We start from the raw sequence: 22,107 nt of genomic DNA on the forward strand, positions 1-22,107 counted from the left end.
GAATCCTGTTTGGAGAATCCTGTGTGCTGAGCAGAGTTTGTTTCAGGAACCCTTGGTTTTCTGAGAAGCTGAGTACAATGGCAGCCTCAATTGTGAATATAAAAACCAACAGTAAATCAAATGACTCTCTAAAACCAGAAGGCCTACACTGGGGCCTTAAAAGGCTGAGAGCAGAGGGAAGATGAGGGAGTCCTTATATTAACAAATTGTGAGAACTTGAAAGTTTGCACGTTGTTTTGTGTAATTTTGGTTGGTTTGAATTAAAAACATTAAATGGATTTTATTTTTGAACTTTCCTTTGGCGCTTCAGTCTTAAACCTCTCAGTTTTCCTTAAGCAATTCTATATTTTTCCTTCTCTATGCAACATAATTCTACTTTTTTTCTTCCCCTCTCTGCGTTGCTTTCCCCTATTTAACTGACATTCATGCTTCAATCAGACGGCAGGCTTGGCATGGTCTGGCTGTGCCTCTAATCCCTCCAGAACTATTTGTCCAGAACTATTTGTTCTGGAGAGGGATTCACCAGACATACCACTCTTCTTTAAACAAAACTCTCTACTTTGCACATGCGCAGAACCAATTAGTCACCAAGGGCAAATAAGTGGTTATGTGCCTTTTTTGCCTACAACTCCCATCAGCCCCAGCCATTGGCCATGCTGGCTGGGGCTAATTGAGAAAAAAAAATGGTGATCTCCATTTCCACTCCAGGGAGTGGAAACCTCAGACCTCCAAATGTCTAGAACGTGCAACTGGATGATTAGATGGCCAGAAATGCCCAGACTTTCTTATTGTCTTCCAGAAGATATGTGATGCACGCAACTGAGACTGCATTCAGACAGGCTGTTGTCCCTTCTCCCTACCGGATTTCTAGATGGCCAGAAATGCCCAGTCTGTAAATACCAGACTTTACTTATTTATTCATTATTTCACATTTCTATCAGGGTCACACCCGGGACAAAACAATTACATAAAACAGCTAGCTAAAACATAAAACCAAACAATAAACTTGCTGATTAAAAAGTTCAGATGGTGACCATTTCAAAACCTGGTCCGTGGCTGAACAAATAAAGACAGATGATAATAGTAAAAAACAGTCACTACTCCAAACTTTCTCTGGGATCAAGGAAGTCCAGGATAAGGACAAGGGGGTGACAGCTGAAGAACAGAACTGAAGACAGATGTTGATGTCTGGACATGCACATAAAATCCGGTAGGGAGAAGGGACAACAGCCTGTCTGAATGCAGTCTCAGTTGCGTGCATCACATATCTTCTGGAAGACAATAAGAAAGCACAGTATTCAGCAGGCCAGGAAGTTGTGTAGAGCTTCTGTTTTTTTGTGTTGTTTGCAGAATGCTTTTAGATCTCTCAGCAGCATTTGACACAGTTGATTATGATCTAATGACCCACTGCCTTGCTGACATTACAACTCAGGGGGCTGCCTTACAGTGGTTTTCCTCCTTTCTCCGGGGTCAGGGACAATGGATTGCTTGCAGCCTGCAGCAAAGCTGCTAGGCTGCTTTTGCAAGATTTGCTCCCCTGGAGAGGGAAGAGCGGATCTTTGGCCCGTTTGGGCACGATTTTGAGGGGGTGAGGCTTAGCTGTGTTAATGGCCATGCCCCTGCTTCCCCTTGCAGTCTGTTTCTTGTTTGGGCCTGGCTGGGAGCATTTACAGACGCTCCATGAGCAAGGCCTGTGAGGCGCGTCGGATCAATGGTGGCCGGAGCTGTCGGGTCCTGGCGTTGCATTCACTGCACTGGGGCTGAAGAGGAGCGGTCAGGAGGCATCCTGGGAGCGGCGAGCAGTTCGGGAGGCATCCTGGGAGCTGAGGCATCGTCTTTCAGGCTGTGTATGCTGGGGGGGGGGCTGCCTTTATTTGCCTGGTTGGGGGCCATGTTCGTCGGGGGAGTCGTTGAGGCTCCTGCTTCAATTTTGGGGGCTGCCTCTATTTCCCTGTTGGGAGCTGTGTTGGTTTGCAGAGTCCTCCTGCAGCTTCTTTAAGGCATCGTAATTTGGAGGCTGTTTCCAATTTTTCCCCGTTGGGAGCCATATTGTAATTTGGGGGCTGTTTTTATTTTTTCCCCGGGGGAGCCATGTTGTAATTTGGAAGCTGTCTCTATTTTTTCCCTGTTGGGAGCAGTGTTCTTCTGGGGAGTTGTTTGAGGCTCCTACAACCTCCTTAAGGCGGTGTATCTTGGGGGCTGCCTCTATTCTTCCTTCCATCTATTAAAGAGGTCTTGGTGTGGTATTGGGGGCTCCTTGTAGGGCTGGGTGGTCTGCTTAACATTCTGGGTAGCATTTCCCAGGGGAAGGCGACTATTTTAAGAAGGCCCTCTGTGGAGGCCATTTTGTGGGTCTGCCTTCTGGGTGTTAGTTGCCCTTTAAGTGGTGTAGTTATTCTTTGGGGCAAGGATGTCAGGGGAAAAGGGGGCTGGCAAGTCAAAAGGCAAGCAACCCGCGCCAAAGGCCCCTAAGACCCCTGCCAAGAGGCCTCCACCCCCACTTTCATCGTCTGACGAAGAAGGTGATGAGGTGGTTAATACTAATATTTTGCAAAGGCTTCGAGCGCTGGAGGAAGCGTCTGGCGACCAAAAGGGCGATCCAGGCAAATGTATTAACCAGGCTATCTATGCTTGAGGGCAGGTCTGGTGCACTCTTCACTGATCTCGGTGGTCTAGATGGTGGAGCGGTCCCGTCGACAGATGGTGCTGGAACGGGGTCATCATTGGTGCCTGCTGGATTTACTGGTAAGGCTGGTGAGTTTTCTCAGGCCTTTACTGGGTCTGCCTGGCCTTGGGGGCAGGCTTCACTTGCTGGGCAGGTCTTCCCGGCTGTGGGTGTGGGGTGCCCTTCCCCCACAGGTGCCAGCCAGTTGTCAAACTGGGCTTGGCCAGCCGGACAGTGTGGCCCTTATGGTGCTTGGCCAGGTGTGAGGCAACAGGGTTTGGCAGGTTCCTTTATGGGGAGTTGGGGTGCACCATCCCCTTATGGGGCGGTTCCATTTACCGCCTTACCGTTTGGGGATGTGGCTTTGCCTTTGGAGGACCATTTGTTGCTTGCAACTAGGGAAAAAAATTTAAAGGATATTTTCTCCCTCCTTTTTCGGGAGTTGGAGAAAAAGGACAAGGAAGATTTAGACGAAAAAGAAAAATTGAAGAAGCGCAAGATGGAGCGGACCTGGGCTAATTGGCTAACGGGGTTTTTTATCTATGCTGGGGTGATTGCGCAGGCTAAGCCATGGAGGGCAGCTTCCCTTATACAATACATGGATATAATTTATAAAGGGTACTCGGCTTTTAGCGGGCCCGCCTGGCTGCAGTATGACAAAGAGTTCAGGATGAGGGCTGTCTTGTACCCTTTGCTGCAGTGGGACCACATTCGCCAGCAACTGTGGCTGCAGGTTATGTCTCCGGCGTGGCCAAATTTAGGTGACCGCTCTGATAGTGGTCGTTTGGTGGCCAAGACAGGTGTAGGCTCTTCAGTTTCGGCAAGTTCTTCCCGCAGTTCTGTGGGGCAGGCGGTTCAACCCTGCCTGCTTTGTTGGGAGTTTGGTTCGCAGGGAGTGTGTAATCAAAAGGCCTGCCAGTTTAAGAACCAATGCCCCATGTGTGGCGAGCCTCACTCATTCAATAACTGCCCGAAAGTCCGGGGGTCCAAGAATCACAAGAAGCCAGGAAGTGGGGGAGAAAACAATCAGGTTGGAAAAGGGGCCCAGCCTGATAAAGGTGGGTCCTCTTGAGCACTGGCTATCTAGGTACCCGAGAAGGGATGATAGTGGCTATCTGTTAAAGGCTTTAAGTTTGGGTTTAGGATCCCTTTTCAGGGGACCCGGATTCCGTTTATGTCAGGGAATCTTAGTTCAGTTAAGGGGCTAGAGCAGGTCATTAAAGATAAATTGCCAAGGAGTTGTCTGAGGGTAGGATTTTGGGCCCCTTTTCACACACCCCTGTGCGTAACCTTAGGGTTTCCCCCTTGGGGGTGATTCCTAAACAGGCGCCTGGTGAATTTCGTTTGATTCACCATCTTTCCTCTGGGGACGGGGCGTTGTGCTTGGCTGCCGTCTGGCTTTATGGAGCTGGCTGCAGAGCTTGGGGTTCCTCTGGCTAAGGAGAAAACAGAGGGTCCGGCTCAAAAACTGATATTTTTGGGGATCGAGCTGGACACTCTGGCGCAGCTGTCTAGGATCCCTTTGCAAAAAATATTAGATTTAAGGAATAGGATTCAGTCTTTTCTTAGTATGCGGAAGGCCACCCTGCACGAGTTGCAACAGATAGTCAGCCGCCTTAACTTTGCTTGCAAAGTGGTTGCTCCAGGGTGGTCTCCTCCTTGAAATGTCATCCACTTTGGATGACGTGGTCTCCTTCTTGGCCACATCATCCACTTTGAAAGAACTGAAGTCCTTTCTACGGTCTCACATTATCATACCCGCCTGAACAGAGAAGCTATTGAGATTTACAAACACCAGCACAATTTTAACAGAAAGGAAGAAGGCATTTTCATCCATCAATCTTGGTACCCAGCTCTGCAAAACACCCTACAGACTATAAATTGCAGACTATAAATTGCAGCACATTCCACAGAACAATCAGCACAGTCAACAACCATCTTCCTTTTCTTCACACCCCTTCCAACCCTCCCAGCAATTAACACAGAACAATGGTCACATTCATAAGAACATAAGAGAAGCCATGTTGGATCAGGCCAACGGCCCATCAAGTCCAACACTCTGTGTCACACAGTGGCAAAAAATGTTATATACACACATACACTGTGGCTAATAGCCACTGATGGACCTGTGCTCCATATTTTTATCTAAACCCCTCTTGAAGGTGGCTATACTTGTGGCCGCCACCACCTCCTGTGGCAGTGAATTCCACATGTTAATCACCCTTTGGGTGAAGAAGTACTTCCTTTTATCCGTTTTAACCTGTCTGCTCAGCAATTTCATCGAATGCCCACGAGTTCTTGTATTGTGAGAAAGGGAGAAAAGTACTTCTTTCTCTACTTTCTCCATTCCATGCATTATCTTGTAAACCTCTATCATGTCACCCCGCAGTCGACGTTTCTCCAAGCTAAAGAGTCCCAAGCGTTTCAACCTTTCTTCATAGGGAAAGTGCTCCAGCCCTTTAATCATTCTAGTTGCCCTTCTCTGCACCTTCTCTAAAGCTATAATATCCTTTTTGAGGTGCGGCGACCAGAACTGCACACAGTACTCCAAATGAGACCGCACCATCGATTTATACAGGGGCATTATGATACTGGCTGATTTGTTTTCAATTCCCTTCCTAATAATTCCCAGCATGGCATTGGCCTTTTTTATTGCAAACGCACACTGTCTTGACACTTTCAGTGAGTTATCTATCATGACCCCAAGATCTCTCTCTTGATCAGTCTCTGCCAGTTCACACCCCATCAACTTGTATTTGTAGCTGGGATTCTTAGCCCCAATGTGCATTACTTTGCACTTGGCCACATTGAACCGCATCTGCCACGTTGACGCCCACTCACCCAGCCTCAACAGATCCCTTTGGAGTTCCTCACAATCCTCTCTGGTTCTCACCACCCTGAACAATTTAGTGTCATCCGCAAACTTGGCCACTTCACTGCTCACTCCCAACTCTAAATCATTTATGAACAAGTTAAAGAGCATGGGACCCAGTACCGAGCCCTGTGGCACCCCACTGCTTACCGTCCTCCACTGCGAAGACTGCCCATTTATACTCACTCTCTGCTTCCTATTACTCAGCCAGTTTTTGATCCACAAGAGGACCTGTCCTTTTACTCCATGATTCTCAAGCTTTCTAAGGGGCCTTTGATGAGGAACTTTATCAAAAGCTTTCTGGAAGTCAAGGTAAACAACATCTATCGGGTCTCCTTTGTCCACATGTTTGTTCACCCCCTCAAAGAAATGCAACAGGTTAGTGAGGCAAGATCTTCCCTTGCAGAACCCATGCTGAGTCTTCCTCAATAACCCGTGTTCATCAATGTGCCTACTCATTCAACAGCCAGTTTCCTTATCACTACCCTTCCAGGAAGCCCCACCAAACAATGGGCACATCCACAGACACATCCACAGACCAATTGCCCTTTCACCACACCCCCTCCAGCCTAGAAATAGCAGCTCTCCAGCAGCCCTGGCCCTACTCAATGCACAGCAGCCAAGAAGGTCTGAGCGCCTGCTCCGGCTGCAACGCCACTGAGGATGTTCTCCGCAGCTGAGAACGAAATGTCTGGAAGGAAAACTTTCTCCAGTAGAACACGGCACTTGAGCCCGAAATATTCTACAAACCCTAATATGGCAGTAGTCCATGTCATTAATTCTCTTTCATCCAAATCGCGGCGGGTTATGAGTTTGGTGAGGGCCTTCGCTCTGCATTGTTTAAGGCTTAACATATTGTTTTTAGCCAAGCACATTCCGGGGGGGGGGTGAATAACGGGGTGACTGACGCTCTCTCTCGCAAACAGATGGAGAGGTTTTGTCAGTTGGCCTCCGGTGCCGATCAACAGCCAGCGCCAATGCCCCTGGAGCTATGACTGATTGGAGAGCTGAAGCCTGCAGAGCAATAGGTCTAGCCATTGAGCCCAGCACCAGGAAGTCTTATGAATGTGATGTGCGGCAATTTGATGACTTTAGGGCTGAGGTAGGGTATCGCATTGTTTGGCCCCTCCTGGTGGAGCAGCTGCTTGCTTCCCTGCATGGTAAGGGACTGGCCGTGTGATCTATTAGGGGGTGCCTGGCTGGGTTGGTGTTTGCTATCAAGGCGCTGGGTTATAGGGAAGAAACAGCTGATTTTCGTCTTCAAAAGATGCTGGAAGGATGGGCCAGAGAAGCTGGTTCTAGGCCGCTACATGGAAGCCTATTTCCCCTCTGATTCTGAGGGGCCTGAAGAGAGTTTGGGGCTCGGTGTGTGCTTCATTTTTTGAGGCTGCTTTGTTTCACGCTGTGTCCCTAATAGCCTTTTTCGGGGCTCTTAGAGTCAGTGAGCTAGTGGAAGGGTCCAGAAACGATGTTTCTGGTAATGCTTTGATGTTAAGTGACCTGAAGTTGGTGGTGGGTAAGGTGGTCATTGCCGTACGTCGCTCTAAGACTGACCAGGGTCAAAAAGGAACTGTGTTGGAATTGGGTGCCTGCTCTGAGTTGGGGTTGTGCCCTGTTTCTGCTGTGGCTGCTAATTTGGCAGTTCGGGGGCCTAGGGAAGGGTTTTTGTTTTGTCACAGCAATGGTAGTCTGCTCACAAAGCCCCAATTTTGGGCTGTGACGTCTCGGGCTTTAGACAAGCTGGGGTTATCGGGGGTGTGGTTTGGTACCCACTCTTTTAGGATTGGCGCTGCTTCTACAGCTGCTGTCCTGGGGTATCCTTAATCCTCCATTCAGCGTTTAGGTTGTTGGCGTTCTTCGGCCTACAAATCTTATGTTTGACCTTTGCTCAGTCCCTAGGTTGGCTGGTTGGTTGAATTGTTATTGGTTATGTTCTTGTTTGACTGTTTTTTTCTTTTTAGATGCTGTTGTTCCTGGCCAGAGGAGCCAAGTTCTCATCTGTGGCCACAGTCCACAGAGATTGTCCTGGAGGCTCGACTAGAGGGTGCCTTCCATTGAGACGTGCGTCTGGTGGTTGGGCCCTCTGGGGTGTGCCTCCCTGCTGGGCTGGCCTGGTGGGAGCTGTGTCTCACAGCTCCGGCTGGGGGCTGGGTCTCTTGCCCGTTAATGGCAGGGGAGCAGTCTATTGAGACCCCTAGCCCTGACCAGGCCGCGCTTTTGGGTGTCCTTGCCATTGTGATTATTATGATTAATAAAGTGGCCCTTAGTTATACCAAAACCTTGTGTCCGACTCTTCATTCCGATCTTGGGGAGCAATGGATTGCTTGCAGCCTGCAGCAAAGCTGCTAGGCTGCTTTTGCAAGATATGCTCCCCTGGAGAGGGAAGAGTGGGTCTTTGGCCCATTTGGGCACAATTTTGAGGGGACGGGGCTTGGCTGTGTTAATGGCCAAGCCTCCACTTCCCCTTGCAGTCTGTTTCTTGTTCAGCCCTCCTGCCCGCCCTGTTTTTTTATGTAAGCAATTGCTGGTCGTCTCTGTTGAGGGGCCGGGTAGGAATTTTTTGCTCCCCAGATGACTGGCTGTTGCTGGGGTGTGTTTTTCGCCTACCCTACATAGCAAAGCAGTGGACTGTGGAATTGGCTATCGGGAGGTGCGGCTTAGGAATTGATCACTTTGGTTTGGCAGGTTTTACTGGGTTAGGGTACTTTGCGGCTAGGGGAGGACCACGAAGCATCCCCCTTTTGGGGAGACAGGGGTCTGGCATAATCAACGTTGGGGTTTGATGACCAGGGTGGGGAAAATGCAGACTGTCCTGGAGGCTCGACTAGAGGGTGCCTTCCATTAAAATGTGCATCTGGTGGTTGGGTCCTCTGGGGCATGCCTCCCTGCTGGGCTGGCCTGGCAGGAGCTGTATCTCACAGCTCTGGTTGGGGGCTGGGTCTCTTGCCCGTTAATGGCAGGGGAGCGGTCTGTTGAGACCCCTAGCCCTGACCAGGCCGCGCTTTTGGGTGCCCTTGCCCTTGCCATTGTGATTATGATAAAGTGGCCCTTAGTTATACCAAAACCTTGTGTCCGACTCTTCATTCCGATCTTGGGGGGCAAAGGGTGGCGCTTGGTGAGCAGACCTCCTTGCGGTACTTGAATGTGGTGTACCTCAGGAAGCTGTTTTCTTGCCAATGATGTTTAACATCTATATGTGCCCCCTTGCCCAGTACAAAAGAGTGTCATATACTTTGTGTTGCTGCTTGCAGCTGTTATTCCATCAATGTTTGTTAGTGTTATAGTTGATGTTTATTAAACGATGTATATGTTATTGTTTTAATAAAAATTTGAAATTGAAAAAAAAAAAACAAGCATCACTTTTAGTAATTTTAAAGTTTAAAAAGTTTAAAAACAAGTTTTTAGTGGGAAGGAAATAAATTCCACAGGACCATGCAAGAATATATATGCCTAAAACGATTTGGACTTAGATAGCTCAGCAAGTTATATTGTTATAATAAGGCCCACAGAGAGAGACACCAGCTCTGTAAGTCAAAACACAAAACATTATTTTAACGTTAACAAAACTGCTATTTAAGTTGTGGCACCACGTGACAGGATAGCCAAGGGAAGCATCTGCAGGAAAGCACCATGTAATCCTGCATGTGCTGTCAGATTTTTCCCCACAGTCAGGCATATTTGAGCTCTTCTCACACAGACCAAGAATGGTGGTTCCCATGTAGATAGATCCAAGTGGATCTATCTACATTATACACACAAACAAACACACACACTAGATATGAGGAAGGCATGAACCATAATGGTGGACAATTGAGCATCCACTGTCATGGTCAAATCCCATGACTACTATAAATGTCATGAATCCTTACAGCTGCCTTGAACCACAAGGAAAGGCAGGATATAAATGTTTTAATAAATAAATAAAACTATTCAGTATGAAGAGTCATTTTACATCACATTTCCATCACCCAATTCCCACCAAATCGAACCTTAAGAGTTAGGGTCAAACTATACACGATACCAGGAGATCTGTGCAAACAGTAGTCTTATAGGTCCCTAATTTGGATTGAAAATGTAGTGTGGAAAGTGGGTTAACTCACTGGACACTAAATCATGTGAAAATGACTCTGGAGAGACAGCACTGCTGTGCTGATGCTTCTTTGTTGCCTAATTTCTATTTTTCTTCCTCATTCAGCTTTTTCATTTATTTTCCAAAACGTGGCAACATTCAATAGACTTAGATGTTTCCCATGCCACAGGGTTAACCTAAGAAATTGTAGATTAACCCTAAATCATAGGAAATATCATTTTTTCCATCAACTATATCCATGGGGTTCCCATTTTCAGGAACACTGAGAAAACATAATGGTGCCCTATGTGAACATCTGTGATTATTTTCATGGATTTTAAGCTTGGGGGGGAATCGTTAATGTAAATAAAACTTAGAGAATAGCAGTAATAATCTTGGATTGCAAAAGAGCAGGGGCCTTGTATACATCTTTATAGGAAACTGAAAAAGAAAAAGAGAATCAAGGAAGGATGCAAAGAAAGCAGATGTTCACAAAAGAAAAAATGCAGAAGTCAAACAGTAGAGGAACAAATAATAAGCAACAAAGCTCATTTGGGGAAGAAAGGAACATAAATATATTGTTGATGACAATGAATGACTGTCATCTCAAATTCTCTGCCTGGCACTATCCTAAAATAGTTTAGAAAAAGAGAAAACACAATGTTTACAAAATTTGAGAAATACGTAGAAACGTTAAGGTAACCCACTGAGGAATAACTAGGAAAGTACAATTGGACACCTAGGGTTGCCAACTCTATGTTGGGAAATTCCTAGAGATTTTGGGGGTGTGTGGTGTATGTCCCTTTAAGAGGGTTATATATAAGTTAAGTAGGAAGTAGGGAGTGGTCATTGCAGCTGTAGGATATGGTTTTATGTTGTGTGTATTGACTGACGTGGAGATAATAAAACAGACTTGAAGACTGGTGTGGAGGCTTATTCAAGAGACATAACAGGGTGGAACCTGGGGATGGTGCAGTTAGGTAGGGGAGGGACCTCAGTAGGTAAAAGATGTCATAGAGTCCCCCTTCGAAAGTCACCATTTACTCTAGGAGAATTGATCTCTGTAGTCTAGAAACCAAATGTGATTCTGGGAGCTCTCCATACCCAACCTGGCGGTTGGCAACAATATGAGCACCCCATACATCATCATCATCATCATCATCATCATCATCACTGCCACCACTGCCTCTCTCTCAAATAGAAGATTTATCGTTGACAGATTTATTATTATTATTATTAAAATTAAAATTTGTGAATCACCTCATCCCAGCCAATGCCAGGCTCTAGGCAATGTACAACAGAAGTACACATAAAATCAATAAAACCAGTAATTTTAAAACAGTTGTAACCCAATGAACATACTTTATAGTGTGCTGTAATTCTACTTTTTAGGCATTGGGAGCAGTTCCCCCCTTAAGTAGGGGGGAGGGGATGCCAGCCCGGCAGCCGTTGCTGTCCTCAAGCAAATGCCTGGCAGAACATCTCTGCTTTACAGGCCCTGAAGAATTGTAAAAGATCCTGCAGGGCCCTAGTATCTTCCAGCAGAGAGTTCCACCAGGTTGGGGCCAGGACTTTAAAAGTCCTGGCCCTCATTGAGGACAGCCAGACCTCTTTAGGGTTGGGGATCACCAGTAGATTTCAACCAGTAGAGTGTAGTGCTCTTCCAGGGACATAGTGGAAGAGGTGGTCCTGTAGATACATCAGTCCCAGACCACTCAAGGCCTTAAAGTTCATAATCAAAACCTTGAATCTAACTCGGTACTCAACTGGAAGCCAGCGTAGCTGATGCAGCACAGGTAAAATGTGCTGTCTGTGGCGTTTCCATCACGACACACGCCACTGCATTCTGGACCTATTGGAGTTTCCAGGTTAAAGTCAAGGCCAGCATAGAGTGAGTTACAGTAGTCTAACCTGGAGGTGACCATCGCATGGATTTCCATGGCTAGGTCCGAATGAGGCAGGAGGGAAGCTAGTTGCCTGGCTTGGAGTAGATGGGAAAATGCTATTTTAGCAATATGTGTGACCTGGGCCTCCATTGAAAGATAGGCATCCAAGAACACTATCCAATGTATTTCTCTTTTAGCTGTATTGACATACTCAAACAGGGATACTGGTTGTTTATCCCATTACATAAACTGAACTCATCTCCCACTATATTTTAATGTATTTTTCTCCTAATGGCCAGCTATATGTATGTTACATGTTAAAAGGTAAATTAGTTGGATGGCAAAACTTCTGAGATAGAAATGCCTTCCTTTTGGCCCGGGCTTATAACAAAGTCATTAACAGACATTCTCACATTTTGACATATTACAGGGTTTTTTTTGCTTTCTCATTCTCATGCTACTCAGATCAAAGGTTTGCTCAATTTGTTAATTTTACTATTCTATCATTGGATCTTAAATTTGTACCATTTTGCATTTGGAGCCACTGCCTACCAGCTATGTGTGGCTCTGCTCACTGTACTGGATTCCTCTTCTGATGAAGTGTGTTTAGAGCACACGAAAGTTTACGTTCTGAATAAAACTAAGTTGATCTTAAAGGTGTACTTGATTCCTATTTTGTTCTAGATTAGATTACTGTAACTTGCTCTATGCAGGCTTGCCCTGGGGCTGATCCAAAAACTCCAGCTAGTGCAAAATGCAGTGGCACACACATTTGTTAACTGCATTGCCTTTGCAGGCAAGCATACGGCCAACGTTATACCGACTGCAAGGGCTACCAGTTGAGTACCAGATCTGCTTTAAGGTTTTGGTTTTGACATAGGGTTGCCAAGTCCAATTCAAGAAATATCTGGGGACTTTGGGGGTGGAGCCAGGAGACTTTGGGGGTGGAGCCAGGAGACATTAGGGGTGGAGCCAAGATCAAGGCTGTGGCAAGCATAATTGAATTCCAAAGGGAGTTCTTGCCATCACATTTAAAGGGACGGCACACCTTTTCAATTCCTTCCTTCCTTCCATAGGAAACAATGAAGGATAGGGGCACCTTCTTTTGGGGCTCATAGAATTGGACTCCTTAGTCCAATATTTTTGAAACTTGGGGGGTATTTTGGGGAGAGGCACTAGATGCTATACTGAAAATTTGGTGTCTCTACCCCAAAAATAGCTCCCCCAGAGCCCAAGATACCCGCAGATCAATTTTCCATGATTTTCTATGGGAATAAATCTCCATAGGGAATAACAGAGTTCCCAGCAGACATTTCCCTCCCCTCCCCCCGCTTTCTGACAACCCTGAAGTGGGGGGGAGGGCCTCCAAACCGAGGGATCCCCTGCCCCCACCTGGGGATTGGCAACCCTAGGGTTTGGCCTAATATGCAAAAGAGTTCCTGCTACAAAAAAGCCCTATTTGTACTTGAAATTGTTTTAGCAATTATGACTGCTATTTAAAAAAAAAATCACAGAACGTTGCTAATAAAGCAGAATCTGGCCATAATACCAAGTTGTCAAATGCATCGTTTCTGCTTCATACCCATGGGATACAGAAGACTCTAGAGGTGTTGGTACTTGGTCAAAATATCACAATACTTCAAAATACACCCATCCTTTCCAGGCTCTGCTGTTGCTATTGCTCTTCTTCTAAGGATAAAGCAGAGAGAGCCTTTCCTGCCCCTAGAAGCACAAAAGGATTTCCCCTCAACACAGCACATACTTTTAAAAAGAGAGTACAATTGTTTAAAACAATTACAAGTCAGGCTAGAGTTTCCAGGTCCTTCCCAGTCATCAGCAGGGATTGGCAGGGGGCAAGGTTGCCAGCTTCAAATTGAAGATGAAGAAACAAATTGGTGCAGAGGGAAATAGAATCTTTAATAATTATACAGCCTCTACACATCTCATGTGTAGCTTCATCAGGGGAATAACTGTTCAATTATTAAAGATTCTATTTCCCTCTATACCAATTTGTTTCTTCTTTGTTTTGCCTTGGTGCAGACCCCTTTTTGCCAGCTCCAAATTGGAAAATCCTGAAGATTTGAGGGTGGAGTATGGGGAGGACAGGGACCTCCACGGGGTTCGATGCCATAAAGTCCACCATCAAAAGCATCTGTTTTTTCTAGGGAAAACGATTTTTTGGTAGTCTGGAGAACAGTCATAGTTCCCTAAAATCACCCCTAAATGCAGGCTATTTTTTTTTAAAAAAGAATGTGCTTAGAGGCTGTTTTTACTTCATTTTTACAAACAGTATTTTCATGGCACAACCCCACACTCACGTGTCCAGCTCAAAGATCTCCCTGGCTCATTCCTTGGCATGACCTCTCCCCCTGGCACGCACGAGGCGGCCCCGGGTCCCCCTTGCAGGCAGGCAGCCATCCAGAGCCGGCGCTGACCTTCTCCAAGGTCCTCTCCATGGCCGGAGGCTCCTCAGGCTGAGGCGGCAGCTACCCAGGGCTGCCCTCCAGTCTCCTCCTCAGGCCGCTTCCGCCTTCGCCCCGGCCGGCTCCACGTTGGAAGCGCTGACGACTGTGCCAGGCAGCTGAAGGGGGAGGAGCTTCAGGCGCTCACCAAGGAGACTGGAGAGGCGGCGCGGCCTTCCCGGCTTCCGTATGGAGCGCGGCTTGGCGCTCTGACGCAAAGGAACTTAACAGAATGCCAAATGTGGGGGGTTGGTGTGACGAAGTCTCCATCCAGGGGCACCTTTAAGACCAACGGAGTTTTTAGAGGTGATGAGCTCGCTCAGGAAAAAAAATCAAATTCGCAGGACTCGGAGGACTCGCTCGCGGCGGCGGCAGTGCGCGGCGGCGGCCCCCGCTTCCATTTTTATGCACAGCGGGGGGAGAGGGTTCAAATCCGGGGCCCCCCCGCTAGGGCGGGAGGGTTGGCAAGCCTATTTTGACATTTGAAGCCTTATGCAGCTTTGGACTGACATACTTGCAGGACCACCTCTCCCCATATGTGCCCCAGAGATCTACAATCCGCTTCACAACATCTTCTGACTGTGCCTGGTCCAAAGGACGTCTGTCTTGCCTCAACCAGGACCAGGGCTTTTTCGGCATTGGCCCTGGCTTGGCGGAATCAGCTCCCTGCAGAAATCTGGGCCCTACCTGATTTACTACCTTTTCGTAGGGCCTGTAAGACAGAGCTATTCTGCCGGGCCTTCGATTCAGGCAGTGGGCATCCATATTCCATCTACGTGGCCTCCCTTGCTGCAATGCTGTTTTTCTGGTAATACCATCTTTTTACTTAACTTTGGGCCTATAGCTACATTGATACACTGAGCGTACCCAATTGGATCTGCCACTGATGCTGTCATATTACTGATTTAATGGTTTTATTATGTTGTTTTATTTAAAATGTATGTGCTGATTGTGGTTCAAATTATGTTGTTCTCTTCCCTGAGCACAGTTGCAGGAAAGGGCAGAATATGAGTCAACTAAATAAAAAAATAAAGTAAAGTAATATATTTCTGTACAGCTAGGGAAGTCTGTGAGGGAGGCCCTATATACTGTTGGCAATAATTGAGAGAGTGGTAGCTGAGCAGCTTTAGGGCTTCCTGGAGGACACATTGGTGCTAAACCTGTTTTAGTCAGGTCTCCACCCTGGCCATGGGACCGAGACTGTCCTGGTTGCTCTAACAAATGACCTCCAAATGAAACTGGATCAGGGTGGGTCAGCACTGTTGTTACTATTAGATCTTACAGCAGCGTTCAACATAGCCTACTATGATCTGTTGACTCACTACCTTGCCGATGTGGGAATATGTGGGTTGGCCCCCAGTCAGCTGGCCAGTGGAGGGAAGCCCCGCCCCCACAGCCATCATGTGACTTTCCACCACCGGAGGCTTCAATCTCTATTGGAAAGCCTTCCTCTTTGGATGGTGTGTCTGCATCTTTAAGGCTGAAGGGGAGCTGGGTGGGGAGAAGGAGGCAGAACAACATGGCTGTGAAAGGAGCCCATACCTTCCGTTTGTTGCACAATCTTTGCAGAGGTCGTTTGCATAGTGTGAAGGTAAACTTGAACCTTTGGTTGCCCTGTGTTACTGTGAAAAACTTGGAAGTTCAGCAACTCGTGAGTAGAAGTGCCAATCTCCAGGTGGGGGCAGGGGATCCCTGGTCTGGAGCTTCAGGGTCATCAGAACAGAACCGGGGGGGGGGTAGATGGAAATGTCTGCTGGGCCATAGGATATAATGGAGAATTAATCCCAGGGTATCTGGGGCTCCGGAGAGGCAGTTGTTTGAGGTAGAGGTACCAAATTTTTAGTGTAGCATCTGATGGTCTCCTCAAAATGCTCTCCAAGTTTCAAAAAGATTGGACCAGGGGGTCTAATTCTATGAGCCCCAAAAGAAGGTGCCCCTATCCATTATTTCTAATGTAGGGAAGGCATTAAAAAGGTACGTGATCCCCTTAAATGTGATGGCCAGAACTCCCTTGGAGTTCAATTGTGCTTGTCACAACTTTGCTTATGGCTCCACCCCTGAAGTCTCCTGGCTCCACCCCCAAAGTCCCCAGATATTTCTTGAATTGGACTTGGCAACCCTACTGCAGGCCCTGGTGTCCATAAGAGACCTAGGTCTCTACTATCCCCTTCTTTGCTTTTTTCTCTGTTGATTTATTGAAGCTCCAGTGCTGTCTTACTGGATAGGCTGACTCTGTATCCCACTAGTTGTACGGTATCTGGGCTAGCCATTTCAAGGTTTCTAGATGTTAACAGAGAGCCAAAGTCCAGCACTTTGGAGGCATAACAGCTAGTAGCTGCTCCATTGCTATTTTATCCTCCATCACTTCTGCATGGGGGAGGCACTTTGGACCTGAGCCACTTGCTGGCCAATATGCTAGTATTGAACTTTAAAGCCAAGTATGCATATGCCCTGAGGCCAACATACCTTAAGGACTGTCTTCCACCATATGAAGCTGCCCACTCACTCTGGTCATCTTTATAGGCCCTGCTTCAGCTTCTAGAGGCTGTCATACAGTGGATGAGGGGGAACAAGCTAAAATGAATCCAGAACAGAGGGGATGCTGATTGGAAAGCGGAATTGATCCATCCACTGTCATTATTGTGTCAAGATGATAACCCAGATGGGTTCCGTGACACTGCCCTACTTTTTGATATGTGATCACTAGGAGTTAATTTTATCATCAGAATTTAATTATCATCAAAATTTAATTAAGAAGGAATAATTTTAAATTAGTTGATGGTCAATTACTTATAACATAGAATGGACTAGACATACACCTTTCAACATAAATAAATATGGATATTAATTTATCAAGTTACTTTATTTAGCCATTGCTAAAGTAAAAGCTATTGTACAGTGGAGATGAGGGAGAGGGAAGCTTTGTGAATTGTTATAAAATAGTGCCCTCTCTTCATTACTGCCTGCCATGTGCAACACAATTACTACATTTACTATTACTACTACTGTAAAAAAATTACAGTTAACAATTTCCTTGCTTTGTAATAACAATCTGATTAACCAGATAGGATAAGTAGCACTAATATGTTCAATAATTTTAATTTTGAAATAAGTGAATAATAACGATATACCTCAAGAACAGATATTGAACAAAGTAGACACTGAAACAAATTAACAAGATAATGAAAGGGAAACAATACAAATAAAAATTATCAGCTCCTGTAATCCATTACTCAAATAGTTATATCACAGGAACAAATTAACTTCTGTCTCCTAAAGTTACTCTAATCCCTGTTAAAAATACAAAAGTGTTACAGATTCTTGTGATTCACAGTGGTATTTCTGATAGGAAAAGCAACAGTATCTTTGCAAAGAAAACAAATACTGCTTTTCCAGCCTTCTCTCTCAGATGCTTTTCTCCTCTGAAAGCCACTCCCCAATTGACCTGCACCCAAACATTCTGAGCTCTCAGCTTGTCCCATTCAGAAAAAGTGAAATTCTGTGCTTGTAACGTCTTAATTTAGGACTAGATCCAAGTAGGCAGCTGTGTTGGTCTGAAGTAGTAGAACAAAATAGGAGTCAATAAGACTGATTTTTAGAGGAAATATCTGTAATCCTGCTGTATATACTGCTATGTTTTGATCACCTGTCCCTGAAGAGTTAACTGTTTTGATTACATAATCACTCATTCTGAACAGATAGGAAATATACGCCCCTTCTTTTGGGCTGTATGTTTGCCAACATTTTACTGAGATCCTAAATTTCTGTGTGTAAACTTTGTGCCAATCCACAGTATAACATTCTGTGGGAGTAACTTTGCTCTGTCCCAGCATTGCTTATGTTACTTGATTACATGTGTGTGGGCAAAGGAGAGGAGGAGTGTGTGTGTGTGTGTGTGTGTGTGTGTGAGAGAGAGAGAGAGAGAGAGAGAGAGAGGAAAACGCATGCGAGATTTATAGGAAGTACAAGCAGTGGTTACAGAGTTTGAGAGCTGTAACGCTGCCATCTCTTGGATTCAACTGACTTCAAAAAAATACTCTCTACAATGCCGTCTTTTGATGCCGTTTTAAAAGAGGCTGGGGAATTTGGAAGTTTTCAAAAGAGGGCCTTTCTTCTCCTTTCCCAGACTGGAATAACATTTTCATTTTTATTTGTTGGAATTGTATTTCTTGGGCCAAAGCCAGAGAACTTTACATGCAAGCTCCCCTATGCTGCTGAAATTAGTGACCACTGTGGATGGACGCTTGAAGAGGAGCACAATTTTACCCATCTTGCTGGAAACCTGGTGAACAGTACTTATGGACATCAATGCCAGAGGTACGACATAGAATGGAATACTACCTCTGTTAACTGTGCCAATCCACTGGCTCATCTTACCAATAACAGTTTGGGCAGTGTGCCTCTTACTACATGCCAGAATGGCTGGCTATATGAACAGCCTCATTCAACTATTGCCAGTGAGGTAAGAAAATTCAAATAATTCAGCAAATGTTTAGTATTCATACAGGACTGTAGAATACATAGGAGCAGATGGCTAGAATGCAATTTCTGGAGAGCTGACATCTTTGATAAACTGCTTCTATATCCTGTTTTCCTCACATTAGAAACTGATCTTTATAGATATTCCTAAAAGGCGCTGCCCACACTTCATGTGCTTGATATGTGAGGTAATGCCAAAACTGTTCCCATATATACTGAAGCTTTACAACAGGGGAGTATAAAGAGAGACAAGGCTTTGTAGATATTTGATTTACAGAAATGTGAACAAAAGACTCCAACTGAAAACTAAAACAACATAGTTTCATAGAAGGACTGGCTGTATGTTCCATCTCGCTGAGATTATCTCAGTGAAAGCACCTTTGTGTTACTTATCTAGATGAGTTTGATATAATTTCTCATTTGACAATTCAAAATTCACTTTAGGTCAATTTTCATTACTGCCATAACAAAAATAGAAAAATATAACCATGTACTCACAAAGTCAGTTTCCAAAATGAGAATAACAGAACAAACATAATAAAAGATCAAAAATGTCAGTAACTGTGATGGTGCATTTGGATAAATTTCAGACAGTTAGAAGTAGCCTAATGTCTATCAGAATAAGACACAAAATAGTGAACTAGCTTTTGAGTTTCACTGAACTCTTCCGTATAAACAAATATTTAAAAAGTGGGAGAAGAGAGAAAGGATGTAACGGGTGTGCTACTGGTATAGGCATCTTCTACAATATGTAGATGCTGCAAAGGTATGCCATCTTCTGAATGATTTGTCATCTGAAATAACTGAAAAGGTTGCTTTATTCTTGAGTCTGGTAATCAAGGATCTATTGTCCAATGTATAGCTATATATGACTGGTTTATTTTGTTATTTCTGTATCTCTTAGGAGGCTCTTAGTATATTAAATCTGTAACAAATGCATAAGATTTATGGCTGTTCTAAAGCATACTACAATAAAGGAGGAATGAAAATATAAAAGCCAGTAGTTATTCAGATCTGGAACACACAAATCCTTTGTGAGGCAGTAACTATAAATCAAGAAAAACATGGTTGTCAGGAGGGCTTTGTTTTGTAGCAGGATCTCCTTTGCATATTAGACCGCACACCCATGATGTAGCCAATCCTCCTGGAGCTTACAGTAGGCCCTGTTTTAAGAGCCTTGTAAGTTCTTGGAGGATTGGCTATGTCATTGGTGACAAAGGAGTTCCTGCTGCAAAAAAAGCCCTGATTGTTGGTATGTTAGCAAAGCTCAGATGCTGCAAAGGTATGCCGTCTTCTTATTTATTTATTTATTTATTCATTTATTTATTTGTTTATTTATATCCTGCCCTTCCCACCAAGGTGGCTCAGGGCGGCTGAATGATTTGAATTTCTGAATGATTTGTCATCTGAAATAACTGAAAAGGTTGCTTTATTCTTGAGTCTAGTAATCAAGGATCGATTGTCCAATGTATAGCTGTATATGATTGGTTTATTTTGTTATTTCTGTATCTCTTTTTTTGCCTTATTTACAATTGATATATGCCAATAAAGGCTTGTGTTTGTTTATTTGTTTGTCAGCAAAGCTAGAGATTAATTTTAGGTTATAGGCTAGGTGTAGAGTCAATAGAAGCCACCCTGTGAAGCATTACATAGTGCTAATTTAGACTCCTGCACCCAAAGATTTCCATATTGAAGACAGACCTTTACTAAGTCCTACATCAGAAATATCCTTTTTCAAACCACACCAAAATATTTGTTTAATATTCTGCCTGAGGAAGAGCTCTGTAGTTCTCAAAAGCTAGCTTACTGTATGTGTCTTTTAGTTGGTCTTAAAATCACTGCAGCACTGATGCTACTAAAATACCAGCTATCACACTGTCAGTGTGCTGCATGCAGGGTCGGCCCTGCCACTAGGCAAACTAGGCAATTGCCTAGGGCGCTGGCCTTCTAGGAGTGCCAAATTGGGTGCCCCCATGTGACTCAGTGACATTATCGGGTGGGGGGGGCACCAGAAGTTAGCCTTGCCTAGGGTGCCAGACAGTCTAGTGTCAGCCCTGGTTGCATGAGCATCAGACTAATTTTGATGATCCTGAGATTGCAAATGGTTACAATATACTCCAAATTCACTGTTTTTCAATACTTGTGCCAGCAAACCATGGGCAAATCTGGGTGCCCAGTGGTTGGGAGCTGGTAGTAGCTTGGAAAATTGAAGGTGAGGAGGGGGCTCAAGTCCTGAAGTCACATATTAAGTTGAGTCCCAGTAGACACAGGCCATGTCTATGGCAATAGATTCTCCTTCTGAATTGGGACTGGTACAGGATTAGGGTACAACTATATACTTGGGTGAATAGTCATGCCCCACATTCCTAAATCCAGTTTTAGCCATTGAAATAATTTTCAAAATCTGAGCATTCATTGATGAATAGCTAGCAGAAAGTAAATATCACAGGAGGTAATCAAGAATGCAGATTATATGATTCAGATCTGTAATTTGAACACAAGGTTAGCTTGGTCAGTTGTAGCCTCAGCAGTGTCTTCTTGTAGTACCTGTTTACAAATGATGGTTGTCCATAGATGATGCAGTCAAATAGCTGGCTCTCTGGAGGGCATGATGCATTTAAGATGCCACACAGCTAGAATATTTTTGCTAAATTCCCCATGTAGTTATGCTGGCACATCAGTGTTTATGATACTCTGGGGTAATTTACAGGTTGTAAATTTATACCATCCAATTTATTCAAAACATTGTTGATGCAATGACTTATTAGATTGATCTATTTATTAGAATTAAGTCCATTAAAGTCTGTGTCATTCTGTTCCCCCAGGAAGCCCTGGGAATGGTAGCTCTGTGAAGAGTTATAGTTAAGAGATCTTTAAATTAAAATTCTCAGCAATCTCAACATATTATAATTCCTGAGATTTTTTCCCCTTGGAAACAGTTATATTCGAAGTCCTATAAAATGGATATGGTTTTATATTGTAAAGAGCCAAAATGAATTTCCACTATATGCTCTTGTTTGTTCTCCCTCTCAGTAGATTTGGGCTTCTTTAGATGATGAAGACAGAATGTAGTGAGAGTGTTAAGTCCCAATGCAAGCGCTGGATCCAAGTTTCCTTTCCTGTCTTTCCCAGTGGTCCCCTGTCTCCTCACCCAAAAGCTACTGCTGAGAGCCAGTCTAGATGTTATGGGTTGGATCTATGGCCACCAATGGCATTTAAGAGAAGAATTTGACCATTTAAAACTGTTGTGACATATTGTTCAGGAGGGTTTTCTGAACTGCAGGCCCAAATTAGACATTGTGGCAGCCACAGAACCCACCTGTGGCCCTTGACACCATTTTAGAGAAGAATTTTAGGAAAGAATTTGAAAATGCTGCAAGGGGCCCATGGCACAGCAGGAACCAATGGTCTTATTCCCCTAATGGTCTTATTTTTTTAAAGCACTGAAATAGATCTCAAAGGCTTGGCTGGGTGGGCAGGGGGGACATTGTCTGGTGATGCTGCACCGTGAGCCCCTTGCAGCGCTTTTAAATGGCCAGAATGCCATTGGTGGCCACAGGTAGGACCTGTGGCTGCTGTAACACCTGATTTGGCCCTTAAAGTCAGAAAACCCTCCTGAACAATATGTCACATTTCATGAGAGACTGCAAAGACAAGCAAAATCTCCTTTTCTA

General features: G+C 44.8%; 1 protein-coding gene across 2 annotated transcripts in view; it reads left to right on the forward strand.

Moving 5' to 3' along the window:
• The first annotated feature begins 17,705 nt into the window (after positions 1-17,705).
• The window catches only part of SLC22A3 (solute carrier family 22 member 3), a 65,745-nt gene continuing 61,343 nt past the window's right edge, over positions 17,706-22,107 (forward strand). Inside the window, exon 1 of one of the 2 annotated variants that reach the window (XM_060241841.1) lies at positions 17,706-18,416. In XM_060241841.1, the coding sequence (XP_060097824.1) occupies positions 18,000-18,416 (417 nt within the window). In that variant the 5' untranslated portion in view covers positions 17,706-17,999. The remainder of the gene's footprint in view (positions 18,417-22,107) is intronic. The other variant, XM_060241850.1, reaches the window with a different exon arrangement.

This window comes from Heteronotia binoei, chromosome 1 (assembly GCF_032191835.1).
Source record: "Heteronotia binoei isolate CCM8104 ecotype False Entrance Well chromosome 1, APGP_CSIRO_Hbin_v1, whole genome shotgun sequence".
NCBI lineage: Eukaryota > Metazoa > Chordata > Lepidosauria > Squamata > Gekkonidae > Heteronotia > Heteronotia binoei.